Genomic DNA, 23,428 nt, shown 5'->3' on the forward strand with positions numbered 1-23,428 from the left:
GGGTGGTGGGAGGGCCGAGGTGTTGAGTGCGCGGGTAAGAACGTCCAGAGTGCTCGCGTGTGAGTGTGAGTGTGAGTGTGCTGTGCGAGAGGTGCGTGTGCGGCGGGAGAGCGTCGCGTGAGGATGTGCGCGAGGGTGCGAGCCTGACGGAGCGGGGCGAGTGTGATGGGACGGGGACGCGTGAGAGGTGCCCTGTGGACAGGTGAGCGCGAAGGCCAAGGTGCCTAGTCTATGCGAGTCTGGAGCTGGGCCACCCGGAGCCGAGCCGGAAGGCAGCAGCCCAAAGTGTAGGCAGGTCTAGGATCTCCCAGGCCAAGGCCGGCGCGGTGAGGCCGGCTCCCTCTCTCCTGTCCTGACCCGGAAGCCCCGTGTGTAGTGTCACTCCCAGGGAAGGTCCCCGCAAAGTGAACCAACGGAAGGGAAACCTGAATCCCGGCTCCAGAGAGAGAGAGGCTCCTGGGGACACCTCCCAGGCCCTGGGGTCCCAGTTCCTGTCCTCCTTCCTACCTGCGTTTCTGTGGTCCCTGCCTCTGCCCTTCCCATTCCTCCCTCCATGTTGTTGCCAATACACCTCTCCAGACTTTGGTCTCTTCTCTTTCCTGGGAGTGGGTCTTGCAGATCTGGGACAGGATTATTACCCACCGGACCCAGGAAGAGTGACAAACCATGGAAAGCAGGACACCTCCCTCTCTTTCAGGCCCATTTGACAATGAGGTAAACTGAGATCCAGACATGGCAATGATGAAAATCTTCGCTCTTTATCCCCATCACGAATTCTGCTTCCAGACCCACCAAGGGATGTCAGCTCCAGCATTCTTTCTGTCCTCAGTGCCCAGCTCCCAGCATCCTCTCTGTCCTTAGCACGTGAGCCCTGATCAAGCCCTGTGTCCCCAGGACTACATTTCTGAGCAACTTCTCTCCTCAGTTCTCGGTTTAACAGCTTCTGCAGACTGGGGAGAGCGGTGGTCAGGTGGGATCATCTGATCCTGATCCTCCTCCAGGGTTTACTCTCTGTGACTTGGAATAGATGGGAGACAGGTGCTCGACCTACATTTGGGGTACTGGTTTAGGGGGTAGATAATTGTCTTTTCCCAAAAGCTGTATCTCCTGCCTCAGTTATGGGACACCCTGGGAGATGCCTTGCTTCTCAGATGTCATCTTTGGGTCCCACCCTTTCTTCCTAGCTGAGGATACCACGAGAGTAGTGGTCCCGTCTCTATCCTGGGGCACTCTGTCATTAGGGTTTTAATGCAAGCCACAGCAACTCCAACTCACCTGGCTTAAGAGAAAGAGAATCAGTTGTACAACAAGAAGTCTCAGGTCCAGCTGATTTCAGAGTGGTCTACCCAGCTCTCTGTCCGAAAGGTGGATGGCTTCCCTCATGTTGCAGGCAGCTGGCAAATGCCCCTGGGGCCATTTCCACAGATTCACATTTGTGGAAGAGCAGCAGAGAGAAAAAAGCATATAAACAGACAGCTAGACCAACTGAGTCTAAAAGGGGAAGAAAGGGAGAAAAGAAAGAGACTAAGAACCTCAGCAGACTGGGGGACTTCACGTCCTAGTCTAAAGCTAAAACCTTTAAGTCTGTGTCCTAAGACCGGCAGGTGGCGTAGTGGTTAGGGGCGCTGGACTCCCACATGGTCAACCACAGTTCAAGTCCCATACCTGGTGGTTTGCTTTCTCACTTTCTCTCTCTCTCTCTCTCTCTCTCTCACTGTCCCTCTCTGGTCAAATTGAAATAAGTAAAGTTAAATAAAGTAATTTTTTAAAAAATTTTTAAAAAGTCTGTGTCCTCTAAGACTCGCTGGCAAATTTTTCATTGTGTCTCATTGGCCACTTACTTATCCCTAAAATGACACCTATTGCCAAGGGGAAGCCAAGAAGAAAAACCACAAATTCGGAGAGAGAGACAAAAGGGCAGATGAAAACAGGGAGAGAGGGACAGAGAGGTAGCATGATTGCAATTCTGCAAAAGAGACTATTTTGATTTCACACAGCTTTTCAATTCCGTTTCCTGTCCCTTGGAGACCTAGCTTTTGCTTGGATTCTAAACTTCCAATAACATCATTTTTGCTTAAGTCAGCATAAGCAGATTTTATTTTTTGCAACCCAAAATCCCTGAATAAAAACTTGGGAGCCATTAACAATGAGGTCTTGGTCACAAGCTGTGATGTAGGACATTCTGAGAAACTTGTCCCTAGCCTCAATAGCTACTGCAGAACACTGAGGGACATATCTTTCTAGCCCCTACCCCACTGTAGGGCACCATGGGAAAAGTAATCCTAGCATCCGGTCTCAGCCTTAGGGTCTCATGGGAGATGCAGTCCTGGCCTCAATTCCTACCACAAGGCAGGAATAGGAAATGGATCCCTAGCCTCAGTGGCGGTTGTAGGGAATCATGGGAAAGGTGAATTGACCCTGTTTGAACTCTGGAGCATCTTGCCCACTGCAGTACCTAAAGAGGGTTCTGGCCATCAGGTTATCTCCTATCCATCTCTGACCCAGAGCCCCCTGAAAAATGTGAGCAAGTCTCCTTAGAAACAAAGTAGTCATGGACCGGCAGGTGGTAAGGTGGTTAAGGCGCTGGACTCCCACATGGCCAACTGTGGTTCGAGTCCCATACCTAGTGGCTTGCTTTCTCACTTTCCCTCTCTCTGTTTCTCTCTGGTTAAAACTAATAATAAATCAAACTGGGGGACCAGCAGTTAGCATAATGGCTATGTCGCTGGATTCTCACATAGTCGACCACGGTTCGAGTCCTGGACCCGGTGGCTTAAACTCACGCCAGGCGCGTGTGCGTGTGTACCCAAGATCCTGAGAGGAGAATGGAGGAGAAGGGATTGCGGTGTGGCCATCCCCCCTGGGGGGTGATTTCTCGCTTTCTATCTCTCTCTCTCTGTCTTTCTGGCGAGTGCACGCACCCTATAGCAAAAACCTCTAAAAAAAAAAATAATAGATCAAATTAGGTAAGAAATTCCCAAGGGGGGCCAGTAGGTGGCGTGGTGGTTAAGAGTGCTGTGGTTCAAGTCCCGATTTGGTGGCTTGCTTTCTCGCTTTCCCTTTCTCTCTGATCAAATTTAAAAAATAATAATAATAATGAATGGAATTTTAAAAATTCTTTTTAAAAATTCTTTTTTTTTTTAAAAGTTTTTTTTTTTTTTGGAGAGATTTTCACTGTAGGGCGCGTGCGCTCGCCAGACAGACAGAGAGAGACATAGAGAGAGAAAGCGAGAATTCACCCCCCAGGGGGGATGGCCACGCCACAATCCCTTCTCCTCCATTCTCCTCCCGGGATCCTGGGCACGCATGCACACGCGCCCGGCATGAGTTTTAAGCCACCGGGTCTGGGACACGAACCGCGGTCGACCACATGGGAGTCCAGCGACATAGCCATTACGCCAACTGCTGGTTCCCAAAAATTCTTTTTAAAAATTCTTAAAAAAAAAAAAAGAAACCAAATAGTCTTGATCTTTGCAGTTTAGAAGAGAAGGGAAGGTTATTGTTCCAGTTCAGTGAGTTGGAAGGTTGCATTTGGAAGCCAGAAATAGACCTGGCGGTAGCTTAGGACAGAAGCCCACTGGGACTGCTCCGAAGGCAGGGCCCTCCAATGCTGGTTCCTATAAGGCGACCTCTAATTCCAGGAACCTGTGAAAAGGTGCCCCCCCCATTCATCCTCCTTCAACATAGATGCTACAGAGAAGGGCAGACTTAGCCTTGCTACTGGTACAAAAATCTTTATATATGTATAAAATAAATAATACAAATATTAATAATAACAATAGCGGCAACAATATTAATAATAAGAACGCTCCTGTTGGCCAGCCACCTGTCTCGAGTGATTCTCAGGCCACCTCTGTGAGACAGACATTTCGACAGCTAGGAATACGGAGGCTCAAACAGGACGGCACACTGGCCTGAGGTCACACAGCACGTCTGCAGGGCTGGGAGCAGAGGGAAGGGTAAAGGGGTCTCCTGGATCCAGCCCAGGCAGGGTGAAGGTTTTGGGGTTCAGGTCCAGAGGAGAGTGCCTCCCCACATTCTGGCAGTCATAAGCAAGGTGATGGTGAGACTGAGTTGGGCAGGACCGGGCCGGGGGGCACCCCCTTTGCGGTGCTGGGCATCCCGGACGGGATTGTTACAGCCACTTGTGGTACAACAGGAGACGTTGAGATGAGTCAGGCTGAAGGCGTCAGCCACGTGGAGGCTCTGGCACCAGGAGGCAGTCGTACAACCTCTGATCATGTAGCTTGGGTTTCCCAGCCCTGAGGAAAGAGAAGACTGAGTCAGGCTCCCAGTTCTTGGGCCTGCGCTGCTTGATTCTCAAGCAAGTGGCGTGCCACCTTGTCGTGGGTGCCACTTTTATTGCCACCTGGAAACATCTGTAGTTCTCAAAGTGTGGTCCAGGGACTCCCCAGGGCTCCCTGAGACCCTTTCGGGGAATCTGTGAAGTCAAAATTGTTCTCATAATAATACTAAAAGATTGTACCAACCGGCGGCATGGTGGTTAAGACACTGGATCCCACTTAGATGACTCCATGATTTGAGTCCTGGACCCAGCAGCTTGAAAATCATGCCAGGTGCATGTGTACGTGCCCGAAATCCCGAGGGAAGAATGGAGGAGAAGAGGTTGTAGCATGGCCATCCCACCTGGGGGATGATTTCTCACTTTCCCTCTCTCTTTCTCTTTCTCTCTGGCAAGTACACATACCCTATAGCAAAATGATAATAACAAAACATCATTTGGCTCTTTTGCTCTCATAAGTGTAAACTGGAATTTTCCAGAAAGTCTGGGACATGTGATACAACAACAGACAATGGAGAAGCAGATATGAATATCCAACAGTCTTCCATTTTTTAAAAGTTATTTATTTAATTTTATTTATGATGATTACTTTTTAAAGTTTGTTATAGGGCATGTGCACTCCCCAGATAGAGACAGAGAGAGAGAGAGAAAGTAAGAAAGCAAGTCACTAGGTCCAGGGCTTGAATCCTCATCAGCCATGTGGGAATCCAGCACCTTAACCTCCTTGCCACATGCTGGCCCCATCTTCTATTAAGCCAGACATTCAAGAAGTCCGAACCACAGTAAAACGATGCCAGTCTTCCCATAGCATCTTCTCATTTTGGAAAATGTAACTGGTTTTCATTTTGTTAATATGTCGTGAGTTCTTATTGTTATTTTTAAAGTGAACTGAACAGGTGCTAGCTCTGTGGCTTAGTGGTTAAGGGAGCTGGATCTCACATGGCTGACCACAAGCCCTGGGGGCTTGAAAAGCATGCTGGGAATATGCTCAGACATGCCCCAAATCATGACAGGATGGAAAGTTGGAGAAGGGATTGCAAAGTGACTACATTCCATTGCAGGGTGCCTTCTCCCTCTTCCGCTCTCTGTCTCTGGTGAGTGCACACCCTCTTTGGCAAATTTAATTAATTAATTAGGGGAATTAATAAATAAACCTTTAATTTTTTTCTGTTTTATTTTCTAATGCAGTACATTTCTGTAGAAATAACTGATACAAACAATTTTGAAGTCTATGAAGAGGCCTGGAGACCAAAAAGTTTGATAACTACAATAATAAGACCTTCTTAGTGAACCTGACTGGCTGAGCCTAGGGGTAGATTATGGGGTAAAGACGCTATTGGGGTGCCTCTTTCTCTCATGGAAGAAATAAATAAATAAACCTTTAAAAATAAAGAACTGGACATTTCTATGGCAGAGTTGTCCTTTCCCTAATGACAAATCCTAATTTCTCTTTTTTTTTTTTTTTTTGGAGAGGTTTTTGCTATAGGGCATGTGCACTCGCCAGACAGACAGAGAGACAGAGAGACAGAAAGCAAGAAATCATCCCCCAGGGGGGATGGCCACGCCGCAATCCCTTTTCCTCCATTCTCCTCTCGGGATCTTGGGCACACACGCACACGCGCCTGGTGTGATTTTTAAGCCACCGGGTCCGGGACTCGAACCGCAGTCAACTACATGGGAGTCCAGCGATGTAGCCATAACACTAACTGCTGGTCCCACAAATCCTAATTTCTTACTTCAGTTTGCACCGCCCCCCCCCCCACACACACACATGGAGATCGACCCTGGGTAAGTTCGGTTACCCAGGGGTCAACCCCAGGCAGAACCCAGTACCCAGCAGGTGTCCCTCCCAGCCTCCCATGGTTCTCACCATTCGTGCCCATGGCTTCCAGACATTGGTTCATGGGGCCACGGCATTCTATGAGGGAAGTCTCTTCTGCGGAACATCCGTGGGTGCTGTTCCCCTCACAGCTGTAACACTGGAAGCCATTCAGTGGAAGGTTTTCAAGCTCCAGGACTTAGGAGAGGGCAAGAGACAGAGACCAAGGAAATTAGCTCCTGAGTCCCGCCTTGGAACTGTCCAGGACTCCCAACTCAGTCAGAGATGGCATGGAGCCACCTTGTGGTCAGGCATTTGAATAGCACTTTCTTTTGGGGAGGTTCTCTACTGCTTCTGAGAGAAACCCCAACTCTCAACTCCCCCTCCAGCCTCGCATCTGGCCAGGCTCTGTGCTGGGCACTGCGTAAGCAACTGTGCAAGATGGAGCAGTTCTTGCCCTCACAGACCTTGACATTTAGGGAAGGCTGGTCCTGTAGCATAGTGGTTAAGGGAACTGCTTCTCACATGACCGATCGTGGTTTAAATACTGGCCCTGGTGTCCTGAAAAACACGCTGAGAATATGTGCTTGGGCGCCCTAAATCCCAACAGGGTGGAGAACTGGAGGAGAAGGGACTGGGGTATGACCATGCCCCATGGGAGGGGGCGGGGGATATGCGTTCTCTCTCTCTCTCTCTCTCTCTCCCTTGCTCTCTGGTGAGTGCATGTGCCTTCTGGCAATTAGAAAACATTTAGTGGGACCAGCAGGTGGCATGGTGGTTAAGGTGCTGGACACTCCCACATGGCTGACCACAGTTCAAGTCCTGGACCTGGTGGCTTGCTTTCTCACTCTCCCTTTCTCTCTCTCTCTCTCTCTCTGTCTTTCTCTGGCAAAACTCATGTGAAAAATAGTATTAACAATAATAATAATAAATAAATTGTTCCTTTAAAAAAAAAAAAGACTAGGGGGCAGACAGGTGCCAAATTATGCAGGCCATAGAAAGGCCTTCGGATTTCATTCTAAGAGGAAGGAGAAATCGTTGAACAGCTTGAGGAGGGGCCAGCAGATGGCATAATGGTTACCTTGCTGGACTCCCACACGGCTGACTGCAGTTGAGTTGCAGACCCTGGGGCTTGAAAATCTCGCTGGGTGTGTGCATGCGCACCCAAGATCCCAGGTGGAGAATAGAGAAGAGGGGACTGCAGTGTGACCATCCCCCTGGGAAGTGGTTTCTCACTTTCCCTCTCACTGTCTCTGTTTCTCTGGCAAGCACACATGGCCTATGACAAAAACCTCTTAGAAAAAAAAAAAAAAAAGCTTTAGGAAGGAGAATGGCATGATCTGAATCTTTTTAAAAATTTTTAATCACTTGTGAGTAAGCCTGTAGCTTCGTAGTTGAGGGAGCTAGATCCCACACAGCTACGTGCAGTTCGAATCCTGACCCTGGTGGCTTGAAAACAGTCCCTCGAGTGTATGCGTGTGTGTCCAAGTCCTGACAGGATGGAGAAATGGAGAAGGAATAGCGGTGTGACAATGCCACACTGGGGGATGTTTTCTCTGCCCCCCCCCCCCGTTTCTCCATCTCTGACAAGTGTAAATGCTCTCTGACAATTAAAAAATAAGTACATAAAAAGAATGTGTGCTGCTATATTGAGTCATGGCTGTAGGGCTGGCCAGAGTGGGAACCAGGAGAGATCATGGCCCTCATATAGGAAAGAAGTCCTAGTGATGTGGCCCAGGAGGTGACACTGGAGGTGGCAAGCAGTAGAAGGATTTGAGGGAGACACAGGAGGTGCAATTACAGGGGTTGATGTTCTCACTGAATTCCCACAAAATCCTGTTTTGGAGGAAAGTTTGATATGCCTAAAGAGGAGTGGTTTGCTGGGGAGGGAGAGTCCAGCGTCAGCACTCCCTGCCCCGATCCCAGCCCTTACCTGGGCCCCCGTTGCATCTGCTGGTGTTGCAGCACTGCAGGAAATGGAAAGTGTGGTTGTTGTGGAAGCCTGTGGGGCCTGGGCAGCCAGGAAGGTAGCCACAGCCTCGCGAGTGGGTCTCATCCTGGAGACTCCCTGGATGGGTGGGGGGCCACAGAGAGAGAGAGGACAAAGGTCAGGTTGTGGGTGAGGGGCTGAGATTGGATTTGCCCATGCAGCAAGCATTTGTCCACTTTCTGTCTCACCTTCCATCATGGGGACCCCCATTGTATTCAGGACAAGCAAAATAAACTACACTCCCCAGCCTTTGTAGGAATAGCTACGTGCTGAAATTCTGGACAATGTGATATAAGTAGAAGTGATTTATGAGACTTCCAGAAGGAGGGGGTACCCACCCCTTTCTTGTCCTGTCTTTTCCTACTCTTCCTTCCTGAATTTGGACATGAGGCCTGGCACCCTGGCAGCTATCTTGGACTATGAGGCAGGCTTGAGAACGGAAGTGATATGTAAGAAAGAAGGCATCTGCAAATCCCTATTATTTTGAGATCATTGTTAAGTGCAACCTTGGGAGGGGCAAAGCAGGGAGGAGGAATAGCTGGCAGGGTGGGCTTACCTTCCCGGCTCCGGTGGGTCACTACCTCCAGGCACTGTTCTCCGGGACTGTGGCATTGTAGGCTCTGGTCCCGGCCCCTCTCACAGCTCATGTCTGATGAGGCGCAGGAAATACATTCAAGATAATGGCTTGGAGGAAAGACAGGAGCCCGGCCTGTTTGGAAGAGGAATAGGAGGGTGAAACTTCCAGGGAGTCTTGGTGCTCTCCAGCTCCTTGAAGACTCACCTGTGTCGATTTCCCTTCTCCTACTCTTCAGCCAATCGTCAAGCTCTTCCACCTGCCTCATGAATCTTTTTAGAATCGATCCTCTCCTTTCCAGTCCTATGGCCTGGTCCAACTTAGACTTCCTTCAACACTGGCTTCCCTTTCTGGCCTTTCGGTTTCCACTCTGATCATCCTACTATCCAACCCCACATGGCCCTAGAAGGATGTTCCCAATACTCATATCCGACCCTGTCTCTCCTCTGCTCTCCCATGGATCTCTATTGTCCTCAGAATACAATAAAATATTTTATTGGTGTCATCTCCAATTTCACCTCTTCTAGGAAGTTTTCCCTTCTAGGAAGCCTTCCCTCCCTCTGAGCTCCCATCGTCCCCTGGACAGACCCATGCCAGCCCTGTCCACTCTGGGTTGGCACTGTTGTGACAGACCTGTCACCCCCACAGGACTATGAGCCCCAGGAGGGTAGGGTGCAGGCTGTCTTCATCTCTACTGTGTCCCAACACTACCCAGCACAGGGCCAGGATCAGAGAAGACACTCAATAAATATTTGTTAGATGAATGAATGAACAATTACTCAAAAAATTTCTGCTCGGGGACCAGCAGGTGGCGTGGTGGTTAAGGCGCTGGACACTCCCACATGGCCGACCAGGGTTCGAGTCCTGAATCTGGTGGCTTGCTTTCTCACTTCCTCTCTCTCTCACTCTCACCCTCTGTCTCTCTCTGGTCAAATTAAGAAATAAATGAATGAATACATAAATAAATAAAATAAATAATTATTAAAAAAAATTCTGCTGTTCTCTGTAGTAGCCAATTTCCAAGAAGACCCTTAATGATCCCTGCGTCCTGGTATTCACATCTTTGTGTCGTCCCTTCCCAAGGAAAGTAGGGGTGACTCATGTAACCAATTGGACACGGTGGAAACAACTGTGTGTGCCTCCTGTGGCTAGATCACAAAAGACATGGCAATTTCTGCCTGGCTCTCTCTTGGATCACTTGTTCTGGCCAAAGCCAGATGCCATGGTGTAAGGATACTCAAGCAGCATTGCGGAGAGGTCCATATGGCCTTCGCCAAAGCCATGAGAGGGGTCATCCATGTGAGTAAAGGTACCTTAGGACTCTTCCAATGACTAGCCCCAGGCGATCTCTCGACCTCCATCTCATGAAAGATCCTGAGCCAGAACCACCTACCCAGGACACCCCAGGATTCTTAACCTTCAGAAACTTGGTGAAATACTACATGGTTATTTTGTGTTTCACATTTGGGGGCAATCTGTAACGCAGCGATAGAGAACTATCAAGAATACACATTTGGGGGCAATCTGTAACGCAGCGATAGATAACTATCAAGAATACACCATCTGTTAGCGTAATGGCTATGTTGCTGGACTCCCATGTAGTCGACCGTGGTTCGCGTCCCGGACCCGGTGGCTTAAAACTCACGCCGGGCGCATGTGCGTGCGTGCCCAAGATCCCAAGAGGAGAATGGAGAGAAGGGATTGCGGCATGGCCATCCCCCCGGGGGGTGATTTCTCGCTTTCTGTCTCTCTGTCGGTCTCTGTCTGTCTGGCGAGCGCACTTGCCCTATAGCAAAAACCTCTGGGAAAAAAAAAAAAAAGAATACACTCACTAATTGTTTCAGGGGTCAAAGCCTCCCCTGATTGGTCTTCCTTCTGCATGAACCTTCCAGTCCAGGCCAGCTGGATCAGGGTTCCCTAGAAACACCAGAGTCTTCCCTCTGCCCAGACCTTGGCTCGTACCACTTCCTATGGCTGGCATGCCCTTCCCCTTCCTGACCCTGCGATGTCTAGCTGAGCCCGGGCCAAGTCTTAAGGAAAGGACAGGCCTATGTCAGCCAAGGCTCTCTCTCAGCTGGCAGGCCAGTAGCTGGAATCAGGTGAATCATTTATATCCAAAGCCAAATCACCCTCCTCAAAGAAAAATAACTAAAGGCCAAAAGAGCTGCTTCACACCACTCATCGGTGTGCTCTGTGAGCTCGTCTCATGTCACTCTTCTAAGTGCAAGGTGTCTTCGGGGCTCTGTCTTGGACCCATTTCATTTGACGGTATAGAATCGCTCCCGTGGGATGTTATCTATTGGCGCGGCTTCCCCCTCCTCTGTCTGCTTGCCACTCACACAGCTCTCTTCAGTCCCACCTTCTCTCTGAGATCCACCTTGTACATGCAAGCCCTCGAGGTGCCCTCCGGCTGTCCCTCAAACACTTGCCCCAAAGGAAACCCCCTGCTCCTTCTCCTAAATTTCACAACGGAGACAGCTCCACCAGTGCCCCAGGGCAGAAACCTGGCAGACCCTTGATCCTCCACAGCTGCCCATCAATCGAAGTGCTTCTACTGTCCTGTCACCTAGCTCTTTAATCCTTCCGCTCTGCTGTTTTGTTCGTTTGCTAATGTGTGCACTCGCTGGAGAGAGAGAGACAGAGACAGAGAGAGATATAGAGAGAAAGCACCCTCCAGTGGGGTATTGTCACACCACCATCCCTCTCCATTTTCTCATCTTGTCAGGATTTGAGGCATGCACGCACACACACACACACACACACACTGGACAGGACCAGAATTTGGCTATATGGAATCCGGCTCCCTTAACCACCAAGCCACAGGGCCAGCCCATGTTTTGCTATTTCTAATCTTAATAAGCACATCTATTGAGTTCTTCTTTCTTTTAAGGTTTTTGCTATAGGGTGCATGTGCTCACTGGAGAGACTGAGAGGGAAAGCAAGAAGTCATCCCCTAGGGGGATGGCCACAATGCAATCCCTCCTCTTCCATTCTCCTGTTGAGATTTTGGACACACACACACACACACACACACACACATACACGTGCTCAGAGTGAGTTTCAAGCCACCAAATCTGGGGCTGAGACCACAGTCGGCCATGTGGGAATCCAGCACTTTAACCACTACACCACTTATTGGCCCCTCTATTTCACTCTTTTTAAAACTGGCTTCCAGGGAACCAGCAGTTAGCGTAATGGCTATGTTGCTGGACTCCCACGTAGTCGACCGTGGTTCGCGTCCCGGACCCGGTGGCTTAAAACCCACGCCGGGCGCGTGTGTGTGCGTGCCCAAGATCCCGAGAGGAGAATAGAGGAGAAGAGATTGCGGCGTGACCATCCCCCCTGGGAGGTGATTTCTCACTTACCGTCTCTCTGTCTGTCTCTGTCTGTTTGGCGAGCGCATGCGCCCTATAGCCAAAAACCTCTCAAAAAAAACCAACCAACCAAACAAAAAAAAACTGGCTTTCAGATGCAGATGACCTTTTCTAGCCCAGCCACCGTGATGCAGTGGTAACAAGAGTCCACAAGGCTGGAAGCCATGTAGCAACCACGGACTTGGATCCCTGGGTCAACCTGAAAACACACCAATTATGCATGCAGGTGTCCAGGATCCTGAAAAGCTACGAGGTTGGGGCAAGGAGATCGCGGCTTAACAAGACCTTGTTGAGATTTTCTCCTTGTTGAGGGGTCCCTCTCTCTCGTGTGTGTGTGCATGTGCTATCATAAAATTAAAGTAAAACTTATCTTTTTCTCCATTTTCTCGACTATATTGATCATAGCTATTTTAAAGTTCCCTGTCTTAAATAACTCAGTGTCTGAATCACCATGATTCTTTTTCTATTTTTGGATTTTTTTTTTTTCCTCTTGGTTTCTGGTCAACTGATCCTTTTAAAACATTTTCTTCAGGATACTTTCTAAGTTTTGATTAGATGCCAGTCCTTGGAGATGAAAATTTGTGAAGGCTCTAAATGATGTTATTTTCTTCCAGAGAGGATTCGTTTTACTTCCTTTCAAAGATTGGACTTTGGCTTTTTTGGGGACTGGTCTATTTCAGTTTTGCTCTTACGTCTAGGGTGTGGAGTCAGAAAGCCTGGGGTAGTTATCTGGGCCTTCCTAGTTTGGCATCCTGTCTCCCCAGCATCGCATCCCTGCTGCAAAGCCATCCCGGCTCTGCAGCCTTCCAGTCACTATTTTCTGCTGTTCCTTGAAGTCTCCCCCTGTGCGTACACAGCTTGCCAATGACTTGATGGAAATTCGCTTGCAGACTGGGGACTCCCTTTTTTGCGGTCCCACCCATTCCCGATTTCACCGCTCATCCTCCAGACGCTCTGGCAGCCCTGAACTCCAGCCTGTCTTCTCAGTCTAGCAACTCGCTCTTCCTGGTTGGGCTCTATTTCTCCACCACAGCAGCCAGTTGGAACGTGCACTCAGAGAAAAAGCCAGCTTGTCTGTGGAACTTAACGTCTATGCTTCTACAGAGATCGCAGCATCTTAAACTCCTCTTGTCATTTGCTACTCTTCAGTGACTTCAAATAACTGTGTAATGGGACCAGCAGTTAGCATAATGGCTACGTTGCTGGACTCCCACGTAGTCGACTATGGTTCGAGTCCCGGACCCAGCGGCTTAAACTCACGCCAGGCGCGTGTGTGTGCATGTCTAAGATCCCGAGAGGAGAATGGAGGAGAAGGGATTGCGGTGTGGCCATCCTCCCTGGGGGGTGATTTCTCGCTTTCTGTCCCTCGTTCTCTCTCTGTCTGTCTGGCGAGCGCACGCACCCTATAGCATAAACCTCTCAAAAAAAGAAAAAAAAAAGTAAAATAAAAGGTAAAATAAATAAATAAAAAAAACTGTGTATTTGTCCAGTGTGGATGCTGCTGATTGGCAGAAGGATGAAGTCTGCTACAAACAACTCCATCATGACCAGAGCTGCAGGCCGCCTCCCACATCTAATCCATCTCTAAGGCCTGCTCATCTCTCTGTTAAAAAGCACTTAAGGGACAAACAGATGGCGTAGTGGCTATGTCACTGGACTCCCATGTAGTCGACCACGGTTCGAGTCCTGGACCCGGTGGCTTAAACTCACACCAGGCATGTGTGCGTGTGTGCATAAGATCCCTAGAGAATGGAGGAGAAGGGATTGTGGTGTGGCCATTCCCCCTTGGGGGGTGATTTCTCACTTTCTGTCTCTGTTTTTCTCTGTCTTTCTGGTGAGCGCACACGCCTTACAGCAAAAACCTCTAAAAATAAAAAAGGCACTTACATCAGGGGCTGGCAGGTGGCATGGTGCTTAAGGATGCTGGACTCCCACATGACCGACTGCAGTTTCAGTCCCGAACCTGGTGGCTTGCTTTCTCACTTTTCCTCTCTCACTCTGTCCCTCTATTGTCAAATTTAAGAAAGAAAGAAAGAAAGAAAGAAAGAAAGAAAGAAAGAAAGAAAGAAAGTTAAAAAAAATGAGTGTATGTTTATTTAAAAAAAAAAAAAAAAGTACTGAAATCCATGCACAGCTCTTCACAGCAGACACCCTGATCCAGCCACTCTCTTCTTCGTCTGGACAACCACACCCACTTTCTCCCCATTTGCTCTTGCTTCCCTCCAATCTATCTCTTGCGCTGAGGTCAGGATAATTTGTTAAAATTATAAATACGAAGCCAGCAGGTAGCATAGTGGGGAAGGCGCTGGATTCCCACATGGCTGATGGTGGTTTGAGTCCCAGACCTGGTGGCTTGAAAATCACGCTAGACATGTGTGCACGAGTACCCCAAATCCAAAGAGAAGAACGGAGGAGAAGGGACTTCAGCATGGTCATCCCTTCTGGGGAGTGTTTTCTCACTTTCCTTCTCTCTGTCTCTGTCTGGTGAGTGTACTTGCCATATGGCCAAAACCTAAAAAAAAAAAAACCAAAACAGTGCATATATATTATATATATGTATTTATGTGTGTGTGTGTATAAATCTAGAGCCAGCCCTGTGTGGCAGCAGTGATGCTTGCTGCTCAGGAAGGCTGGATTTCACATGCTGACTGTGGTTTGAGTTCCGGGTACTGTTGGACTGAAACACACCAGGTCTGTGTGTCAGTGCTCCAAATCCGATGGACTAGCGGAAGGGGATGATCAGGTCACATGGAGGATAATCAGCTCTGTCTCTGTTTAGTTTATTTAATTGATTGATTACTTGCCAGAGGGTGTGTGTGCTTGCCCAAAACAGAGAGAGAAAGAGGAAGAAGGAGAGAGAGAGGGAGAAAGCACCCTCATGAGGCATGGTCATGCCACAATTCATTCTCCTCATTTCTTCCTTTGGGATTTTGGGCGCACACACACACACAAGTTCAGCATATTTTTCAAGCTGCAGGGGCAAGATTTGGCCCCTACGTCAGTCATGTGGAATTGTTTTCCCTTAACCACTAGGCTAGAGGGCCAGCCCTCTCTGTCTCTCTAAAGTGCATGCATTCTTTTTTAGGAGATTTTTGCTATAGGGTGCATGTGTTCACTGGAGAGACAGAGACACAGAAAGCGAGAAATCACTCCCCAGGGGGTATGGCCATGCCACAGTCCCTTCTCCTCCACTCTCCTCTTGGGATTTTGAGCACATATGCACAGGTACTTAGCATGAGTTTGAAGCCTCCAAGTCTGAGACTTGAACTGCTGTCAGCCATCTGAAAGTCCACTGACATAACTATTCTGCCATCAGCTGGCCTCTCATGTACATGCATTCTATCATGAATATTGGGAAAACAATTTGGGGCCAGCAGGTGGCATAATGGCTAAGGCACTAGACTCCCACATGCCTGACTGTGGTTCAAGTCCTAAACGCAGTAGCTTGAAAATCATGCAGGGGGAGTGTTCATATATGTCCAAAATCTCAGGAGAAGAATGGAGAAGTGATTGTAGGGTGGCCACCCCCACACACACCGGGAGTTGATTTCTCACTGTCCCTCTCACTGTCCCTCTCACTGTCTTTCTCTGTCTCTCTGGCAAGCACATACACTATATGGCAAAAATCTTTTAAAAAAAAAGAGGCTAGCAGGTTGCATAGTGGTTAAGGTGTTGGACTCCCACACAGTTGACTACAGTTCAAGTCCTGGACCTGGCAGCTTGAAACTCACACCAAACACATGTGGGTATATGCCCAAAAACCTGAGAGGAAAGTGGAGGGGAAAGGATTGCAGTATAAGCATCTTCTCGCTTTCTGTCTCTGTCTCTTCAGTGAGCTCATGTGCCCTATAGCAAAAATCTATTAAAAAATAAAGAAAAGAAAAACAATTTAAAATAATTCTGCTGAATTAAAATTGAAATAGTCGGGACCAGCAGATGGTGTAATGGCTATGTCACTGGATTTCCACAGAGTCAACTACGGTTAGAGTCCTGGACCCAGCGGCTTGAAACACACTGTGTGTGTGTGTGTGTGTGTGTGTGTGTGTGTGCGCACACGTGTGTGTGCCCAAAATCCTGAGAAGAATGGAGGAGAGGGGATTAAGGGATTGCGGTGTGGTCACCCCCTGGGGGATGACTTCTCACTCTGCATCTCTCTGTCTCTTTCTGTCTTTCTGGCGAGTGCATGTGCCTTAAAGCAAAAAACAAAAAACAACAAACAAACAAACAAACTATATATATTTACACTCTCTCTCTCTCTCAAATACACACACACACACACACAATACTCTTAAAGGAATTATTTATTTAATTTAATTTATTTATTATTATTTTTAAAAATTTGCTATAGGGCACATGAGCTCACCAGAGAGAGACAGAGAGAGAGAGAGATAAAGAGAAAGTAAGAAAGCAGTGGCCAGGCCTGGGACTCAAACCCTGGTCAGCCATGTAGGATTCTACTGCATTAACCACTGTGACACCTGCTGGCCCCAAAATACATACAATCTTATCACCTTCTGCTTAAAATTCTTCTCTGACTGCCACTGAGCTAGGACAAAGTCAGAATTTCTCCAGGGGCCTAGGAGGCCCTGGATAACATGAGCCAGTCTCGCTCACTGGCTCAGTCTCCTCCCTCCAGCCATACATTGCTCACCTCAGGGCCTTTGTATCTGTTGCTCGCTCTGCTGGAAAAATCTTTCTACTGGCTTTTTACTTTAAAAGGAATTACTTATTTAATTTTATGTATTCATTCATTTACTTTAATTTGACCAAAGAGAGACACAGATTTTGTCTCTCTCTGTCTTTCTGGTATGCACACGTACACTATAGCAAAAACTCCTCAAAAAAAAAAAAAAAAAAAAGAGAGAGAGAGAGAGACACCCACGCACACAGAAAGAGAGAGAGAGAAAGTGAGAAAGTAAGCCTCCAGGTATGGGACTCGAACTGTGATCGGCCATGTAAGAGTGTCCAGCACCTTAACCACCATGTCACCTGCTGGTCCCCTCCACTGGCTTTTCTTTTTCTTTTTCTTTAAAATTTTATTTATTCACTCATTTATTTTAATTTGACCAGAGAGAGACAAAGAGAGAGAGAGAAGGAAAGTGAGAAAGCAAGCCACCAGGACCTGGACTCGAACCTTGGTCAACCATGTGGGAGTGTCCAGCACCTTAACTACCACACCACCTGCTGGTCCCGCTTCCACTGGCTTTTCAACACCTGACTTCTACTTATCCCTCAAGATGCAGCGTAGATGTTGCTTCCTCTAGGAAACCTTCCCTGACCTGAGTCAGGTACCTCCTCTGGGGCCCACTGCCGGTCTTCGCCTCTTCCAGCTCTCACGACACGCTGCTAATGCTTTCTCTATCCCAGCCCTGACTCATCCCATCAGCCACCGTCTGGTGATGGGTCCATCACCCTCTGCCCCACCTTTCCCTGGACGCTGACTAGACTGTGAGCCCCGTGGAGGCAGAGCCCAAGGCTGTCTTCGCCACCGCTGTGTCCCAGCATCAGGTGAGTACAGAATGCAGCTTAACCAACTCTTCAAGTTGCCACGAGCAGGATAAGATGGCATTAGAAATGGGACTGACGTGGGCGTTCCCGTTACTAGGTTACTGAATTGACAGCTACTGCCTCAAGTTCCCTGTGGACCCATGACCAGTCCCCACTCTCTCCCCAGACCCATGTCCCTGTGACCCATCAGAGAGCCTCTAGGACCCTACTCTGGCCTTGACCAATTTCCTTAAAAGCTTTGACCATCACCTCTGATTAGATGCGTTCCTTAGACCCAAGTATGAGAGAGTTCCTTAAGGACACGTAACTGAGAGGGAAGTCCTCTCTTTCCACTTCCTTAAATGTAAACGTCTGATTCAGCCCCAGCAGCAAAGGAAAGTCTGCGGTTAGAGTGGATGTAAATCCGGCAGGACACGAATGAATGAAAGGCAGGGAAAATGCAGTGGAAACGTGAATGCCCTGTCTGCTGACGTGACTGTGTCTGGACCGGCCTGCGCTGAGGCCACATGTGCGTCAAACATCTTTCCTCACCAGGGCCAGAAAAGGAACCTCTGCTGACCACGGAACACGCATCGTTCGTTCCCCACCCTTCCTCTTCCTGTGGGGATTTGGGAGGAGTCAAACCTTCTTCAGTCTTTTTCTTAAACTGACCAAAGCCTAATGCCATAAAATAACAAAAAGGCTCCGGGGAATTTCTTCACATCTTGTTTTTCACTGCCTATGTCAAGAACTACCTATTCCTGGGACCAGCAGTTAGCGTAATGCCTATGTCGCTGGACTCCCACGTAGTCGACCGCGGTTCACGTCCTGGATCCAGTGGCTTAGAACTCACACCAGCGCGTGTGCGTGCGTGCCCAAGATCCCGAGAGGAGAATGCAGAAGGGACTGCGGCGTGACCATCCTCTTGGGGGGTGATTTCTCGCTGTCTGTCTCTCTGTCTCTGTTTATCTGTCTGGCAAGTGCACGTGCCTATAGCAAAAACCTCTCAAAAAAAAAAACAAAAAACAAAAAACCAAAAAACAAAAAAAAACTATCTATTCCAGGGCATGTTCCCGGTCCCCTGTGGTCCATGCCACCCTCTTCTCTTTGATGTCCCTTCAGAACCTGGAGTGTCTACATGTATCTTGGCCCCTTAGCATCGCGGACCATCTCCGTCCCCATGGGAAAATGAGAGGAGGAACACCAGGGAGACAGCGCACCTCCTTCTCAAGAGGCAGCAGCTGCACCTAATACACAGCTGCCCTACGTGTGAATGTGTGGCATGGGGACAGGGCTGGAGACGGGGATAAATCTGTAGCCAGGGCTACTGTGAGATGAGGATGGATTTGATCTGGGAATGGGGTTAGAGCTGCGTTTGGTTTGAGATGGAGGCTGTGCTGAGGTGACGTGAAGTTGGGGTTGGCATCGGAGGCAAGCTTGACTTGCGGTTGGCCTGGGGATGGGTTTGAGCGGGGGTTGGTACTGGGGAAGACCGAGTTGGGGCAGGCGGTGTAGGATCAGGAGGATTATAAGGTCGAGCTGGGGATGGACTGGGGTTGGGGATCCGAACGTTGCCCTACTCACCAGGGCTGGGTCGGTTGCAGAAGTTGAAGGCACACACGGACTCCGTCAGGGTGATGATCTGCATGCCCACCCTGTAGCTCATGGTCCTGTTGGTCTTCTCTGGGTGGGCACAGCCTCTCTCCACCACCTCCAGCTCTTCTCGTCCTGTGAGGAACGGACATTTATTGCCCCAGAGGCACCCCTGGGCCCAACCAGCCTCTGACACTCCTGGTCTCACGGCTCATCATTAGCAGGCCTCTCCCCTTGTTTGGGACTAGCTCTTTCTTTTCTAGAGTCATCTACCCTCTCGACACCCCAACACCAGGTGCCCACTTTCTTTTAGTGTCAACACTATCACTGGAACTTTCTAGATTCATTTACTACTTGCCCCTCACCCTGTGACCCTCAACCTGCAGCTTGGTGACCTCAACAGAAGGGGCCTTTTCTTTTCTTCCTCTCTCTTTCTTTCTTTCTTCCTTCCTTCCTTCCTTCCTTCCTTCCTTCCTTCCTTCCTTCCTTCCTTCCTAAAGAGAGAGAGAGAAAGTGAGAAAGTAAGCCTCCAGGTATGGGACTCGAACTGTGATCGGCCATGTAAGAGTGTCCAGCACCTTAACCACCATGTCACCTGCTGGTCCCCTCCACTGGCTTTTCTTTTTCTTTTTCTTTAAAATTTTATTTATTCACTCATTTATTTTAATTTGACCAGAGAGAGACAAAGAGAGAGAGAGAAGGAAAGTGAGAAAGCAAGCCACCAGGACCTGGACTCGAACCTTGGTCAACCATGTGGGAGTGTCCAGCACCTTAACTACCACACCACCTGCTGGTCCCGCTTCCACTGGCTTTTCAACACCTGACTTCTACTTATCCCTCAAGATGCAGCGTAGATGTTGCTTCCTCTAGGAAACCTTCCCTGACCTGAGTCAGGTACCTCCTCTGGGGCCCACTGCCGGTCTTCGCCTCTTCCAGCTCTCACGACACGCTGCTAATGCTTTCTCTATCCCAGCCCTGACTCATCCCATCAGCCACCGTCTGGTGATGGGTCCATCACCCTCTGCCCCACCTTTCCCTGGACGCTGACTAGACTGTGAGCCCCGTGGAGGCAGAGCCCAAGGCTGTCTTCGCCACCGCTGTGTCCCAGCATCAGGTGAGTACAGAATGCAGCTTAACCAACTCTTCAAGTTGCCACGAGCAGGATAAGATGGCATTAGAAATGGGACTGACGTGGGCGTTCCCGTTACTAGGTTACTGAATTGACAGCTACTGCCTCAAGTTCCCTGTGGACCCATGACCAGTCCCCACTCTCTCCCCAGACCCATGTCCCTGTGACCCATCAGAGAGCCTCTAGGACCCTACTCTGGCCTTGACCAATTTCCTTAAAAGCTTTGACCATCACCTCTGATTAGATGCGTTCCTTAGACCCAAGTATGAGAGAGTTCCTTAAGGACACGTAACTGAGAGGGAAGTCCTCTCTTTCCACTTCCTTAAATGTAAACGTCTGATTCAGCCCCAGCAGCAAAGGAAAGTCTGCGGTTAGAGTGGATGTAAATCCGGCAGGACCCGAATGAATGAAAAGCAGGGAAAATGCAGTGGAAACGTGAATGCCCTGTCTGCTGACGTGACTGTGTCTGGACCGGCCTGCGCTGAGGCCACATGTGCGTCAAACATCTTTCCTCACCAGGGCCAGAAAAGGAACCTCTGCTGACCACGGAACACGCATCGTTCGTTCCCCACCCTTCCTCTTCCTGTGGGGATTTGGGAGGAGTCAAACCTTCTTCAGTCTTTTTCTTAAACTGACCAAAGCCTAATGCCATAAAATAACAAAAAGGCTCCGGGGAATTTCTTCACATCTTGTTTTTCACTGCCTATGTCAAGAACTACCTATTCCTGGGACCAGCAGTTAGCGTAATGCCTATGTCGCTGGACTCCCACGTAGTCGACCGCGGTTCACGTCCTGGATCCAGTGGCTTAGAACTCACACCAGCGCGTGTGCGTGCGTGCCCAAGATCCCGAGAGGAGAATGCAGAAGGGACTGCGGCGTGACCATCCTCTTGGGGGGTGATTTCTCGCTGTCTGTCTCTCTGTCTCTGTTTATCTGTCTGGCAAGTGCACGTGCCTATAGCAAAAACCTCTCAAAAAAAAAAACAAAAAACAAAAAACCAAAAAACAAAAAAAAACTATCTATTCCAGGGCATGTTCCCGGTCCCCTGTGGTCCATGCCACCAGAAGGGACTGCGGCGTGACCATCCTCTTGGGGGGTGATTTCTCGCTGTCTGTCTCTCTGTCTCTGTTTATCTGTCTGGCAAGTGCACGTGCCTATAGCAAAAACCTCTCAAAAAAAAAAACAAAAAACAAAAAACCAAAAAACAAAAAAAAACTATCTATTCCAGGGCATGTTCCCGGTCCCCTGTGGTCCATGCCACCCTCTTCTAAAAAAAAACCTATCTATTCCAGGGCATGTTCCCGGTCCTCTGTGGCCCATGCCAGGCTCTTCTCTTTGATGTCCCTTCAGAACCTGGAGTGTCTACATGTATCTTGGCCCCTTAGCATCGCGGACCATCTCCGTCCCCATGGGAAAATGAGAGGAGGAACACCAGGGAGACAGCGCACCTCCTTCTCAAGAGGCAGCAGCTGCACCTAATACACAGCTGCCCTACGTGTGAATGTGTGGCATGGGGACAGGGCTGGAGACGGGGATAAATCTGTAGCCAGGGCTACTGTGAGATGAGGATGGATTTGATCTGGGAATGGGGTTAGAGCTGCGTTTGGTTTGAGATGGAGGCTGTGCTGAGGTGACGTGAAGTTGGGGTTGGCATCGGAGGCAAGCTTGACTTGCGGTTGGCCTGGGGATGGGTTTGAGCGGGGGTTGGTACTGGGGAAGACCGAGTTGGGGCAGGCGGTGTAGGATCAGGAGGATTATAAGGTCGAGCTGGGGATGGACTGGGGTTGGGGATCCGAACGTTGCCCTACTCACCAGGGCTGGGTCGGTTGCAGAAGTTGAAGGCACACACGGACTCCGTCAGGGTGATGATCTGCATGCCCACCCTGTAGCTCATGGTCCTGTTGGTCTTCTCTGGGTGGGCACAGCCTCTCTCCACCACCTCCAGCTCTTCTCGTCCTGTGAGGAACGGACATTTATTGCCCCAGAGGCACCCCTGGGCCCAACCAGCCTCTGACACTCCTGGTCTCACGGCTCATCATTAGCAGGCCTCTCCCCTTGTTTGGGACTAGCTCTTTCTTTTCTAGAGTCATCTACCCTCTCGACACCCCAACACCAGGTGCCCACTTTCTTTTAGTGTCAACACTATCACTGGAACTTTCTAGATTCATTTACTACTTGCCCCTCACCCTGTGACCCTCAACCTGCAGCTTGGTGACCTCAACAGAAGGGGCCTTTTCTTTTCTTCCTCTCTCTTTCTTTCTTTCTTCCTTCCTTCCTTCCTTCCTTCCTTCCTTCCTTCCTTCCTTCCTTCCTTCCTTTCTTCTTCTTCTTCTTTCTCTCTCTCTCTCTCTCTCTCTCTCTCTCTCTCTCTCTCTCTCCCTCCCTCCCTCCCTCCCTCCCTCTAGAAAGGGCAAGGGAGAGAAAGAGAGGGCAAGTGCAAAAGCACTCCCCGTGGGCAATGGCCATGCCACAATCCCTTCTCCTCCATTTCTCCTTTCAGGATTTTGGGCATGCATACACATGTGGCCAACAAGTTTTGTTTTGTTTTTAAGAAGTTTTTGCATAGGGTGTGTACACTCGCTGGAGAGAGAAACAGAGACAGTGAGAGAGTAAGTGAGAAATCACCCCCCTGGGGAACGGCCATGCTCATGCTGCAATCCCTTCTCCTCTGTTCTCCCAGGATCCTGGGCACACACGCACATACACCTAGAGTGAGTTTCAAGCCACCGGGTCCGGAACTCAAACCATGGTCCACTATTTGGTATTCCAATGATGTAACCACTATGCCATCTGCTGGTCCCATGCCCAGAGTATTTTTTGAGCCGTTGAATCTGGGACTTGACCCATGCCATCAAGCATGTGAGATCCAGCTGCCTCCACCATGCCACCATGGTGGCATTATAGAAAATTGTAAAGGAAATTGCTTCAAGCTTACTGACAAGTATAAGAATGACATGGGGGCAGGTCCTGGGTTTGCCTCCTGTGACCTCCCTGCGTGCACAGGGTACAGAAGCAGCCATGATACAGGGTGGCTGAGACTGGGGGTGAAATACGGAATGAAGACCTACAGTAGCGGGAACCAGCAGTTAGCGTAATGGCTATGTTGCTGGACTCTCACGTAGTTGACCACGGTTCGAGTCCCGGACCCAGTGGCTTAAA

General features: G+C 49.2%; 1 protein-coding gene across 5 annotated transcripts in view; it reads right to left on the reverse strand.

Moving 5' to 3' along the window:
- Window positions 1-3,718: 3,718 nt before the first annotated feature.
- The window catches only part of PLAUR (plasminogen activator, urokinase receptor), a 23,896-nt gene continuing 4,186 nt past the window's right edge, over window positions 3,719-23,428 (reverse strand). For 2 of the 5 annotated variants that reach the window (XM_027766820.1, XM_027766812.1), the window contains exons 3-6: window positions 22,082-22,225; window positions 8,669-8,821; window positions 8,056-8,190; window positions 3,719-4,262 (exon numbers count right to left, since the gene is read on the reverse strand). In XM_027766820.1, coding sequence (XP_027622621.1) covers window positions 4,009-4,262; window positions 8,056-8,190; window positions 8,669-8,821; window positions 22,082-22,225 — 686 coding nt within the window. In that variant the 3' untranslated portion in view covers window positions 3,719-4,008. Of the gene's footprint in view, window positions 4,263-6,173; window positions 6,321-8,055; window positions 8,191-8,668; window positions 8,822-22,081; window positions 22,226-23,428 lie in introns of all 5 variants that reach the window. The other 3 variants (XM_014582875.2, XM_006142030.3, XM_027766810.1) reach the window with 3 other exon arrangements.

Source organism: Tupaia chinensis, unplaced genomic scaffold (genome assembly GCF_000334495.1).
Source record: "Tupaia chinensis unplaced genomic scaffold, TupChi_1.0 Scaffold000067_1, whole genome shotgun sequence".
Lineage (NCBI taxonomy): Eukaryota > Metazoa > Chordata > Mammalia > Scandentia > Tupaiidae > Tupaia > Tupaia belangeri.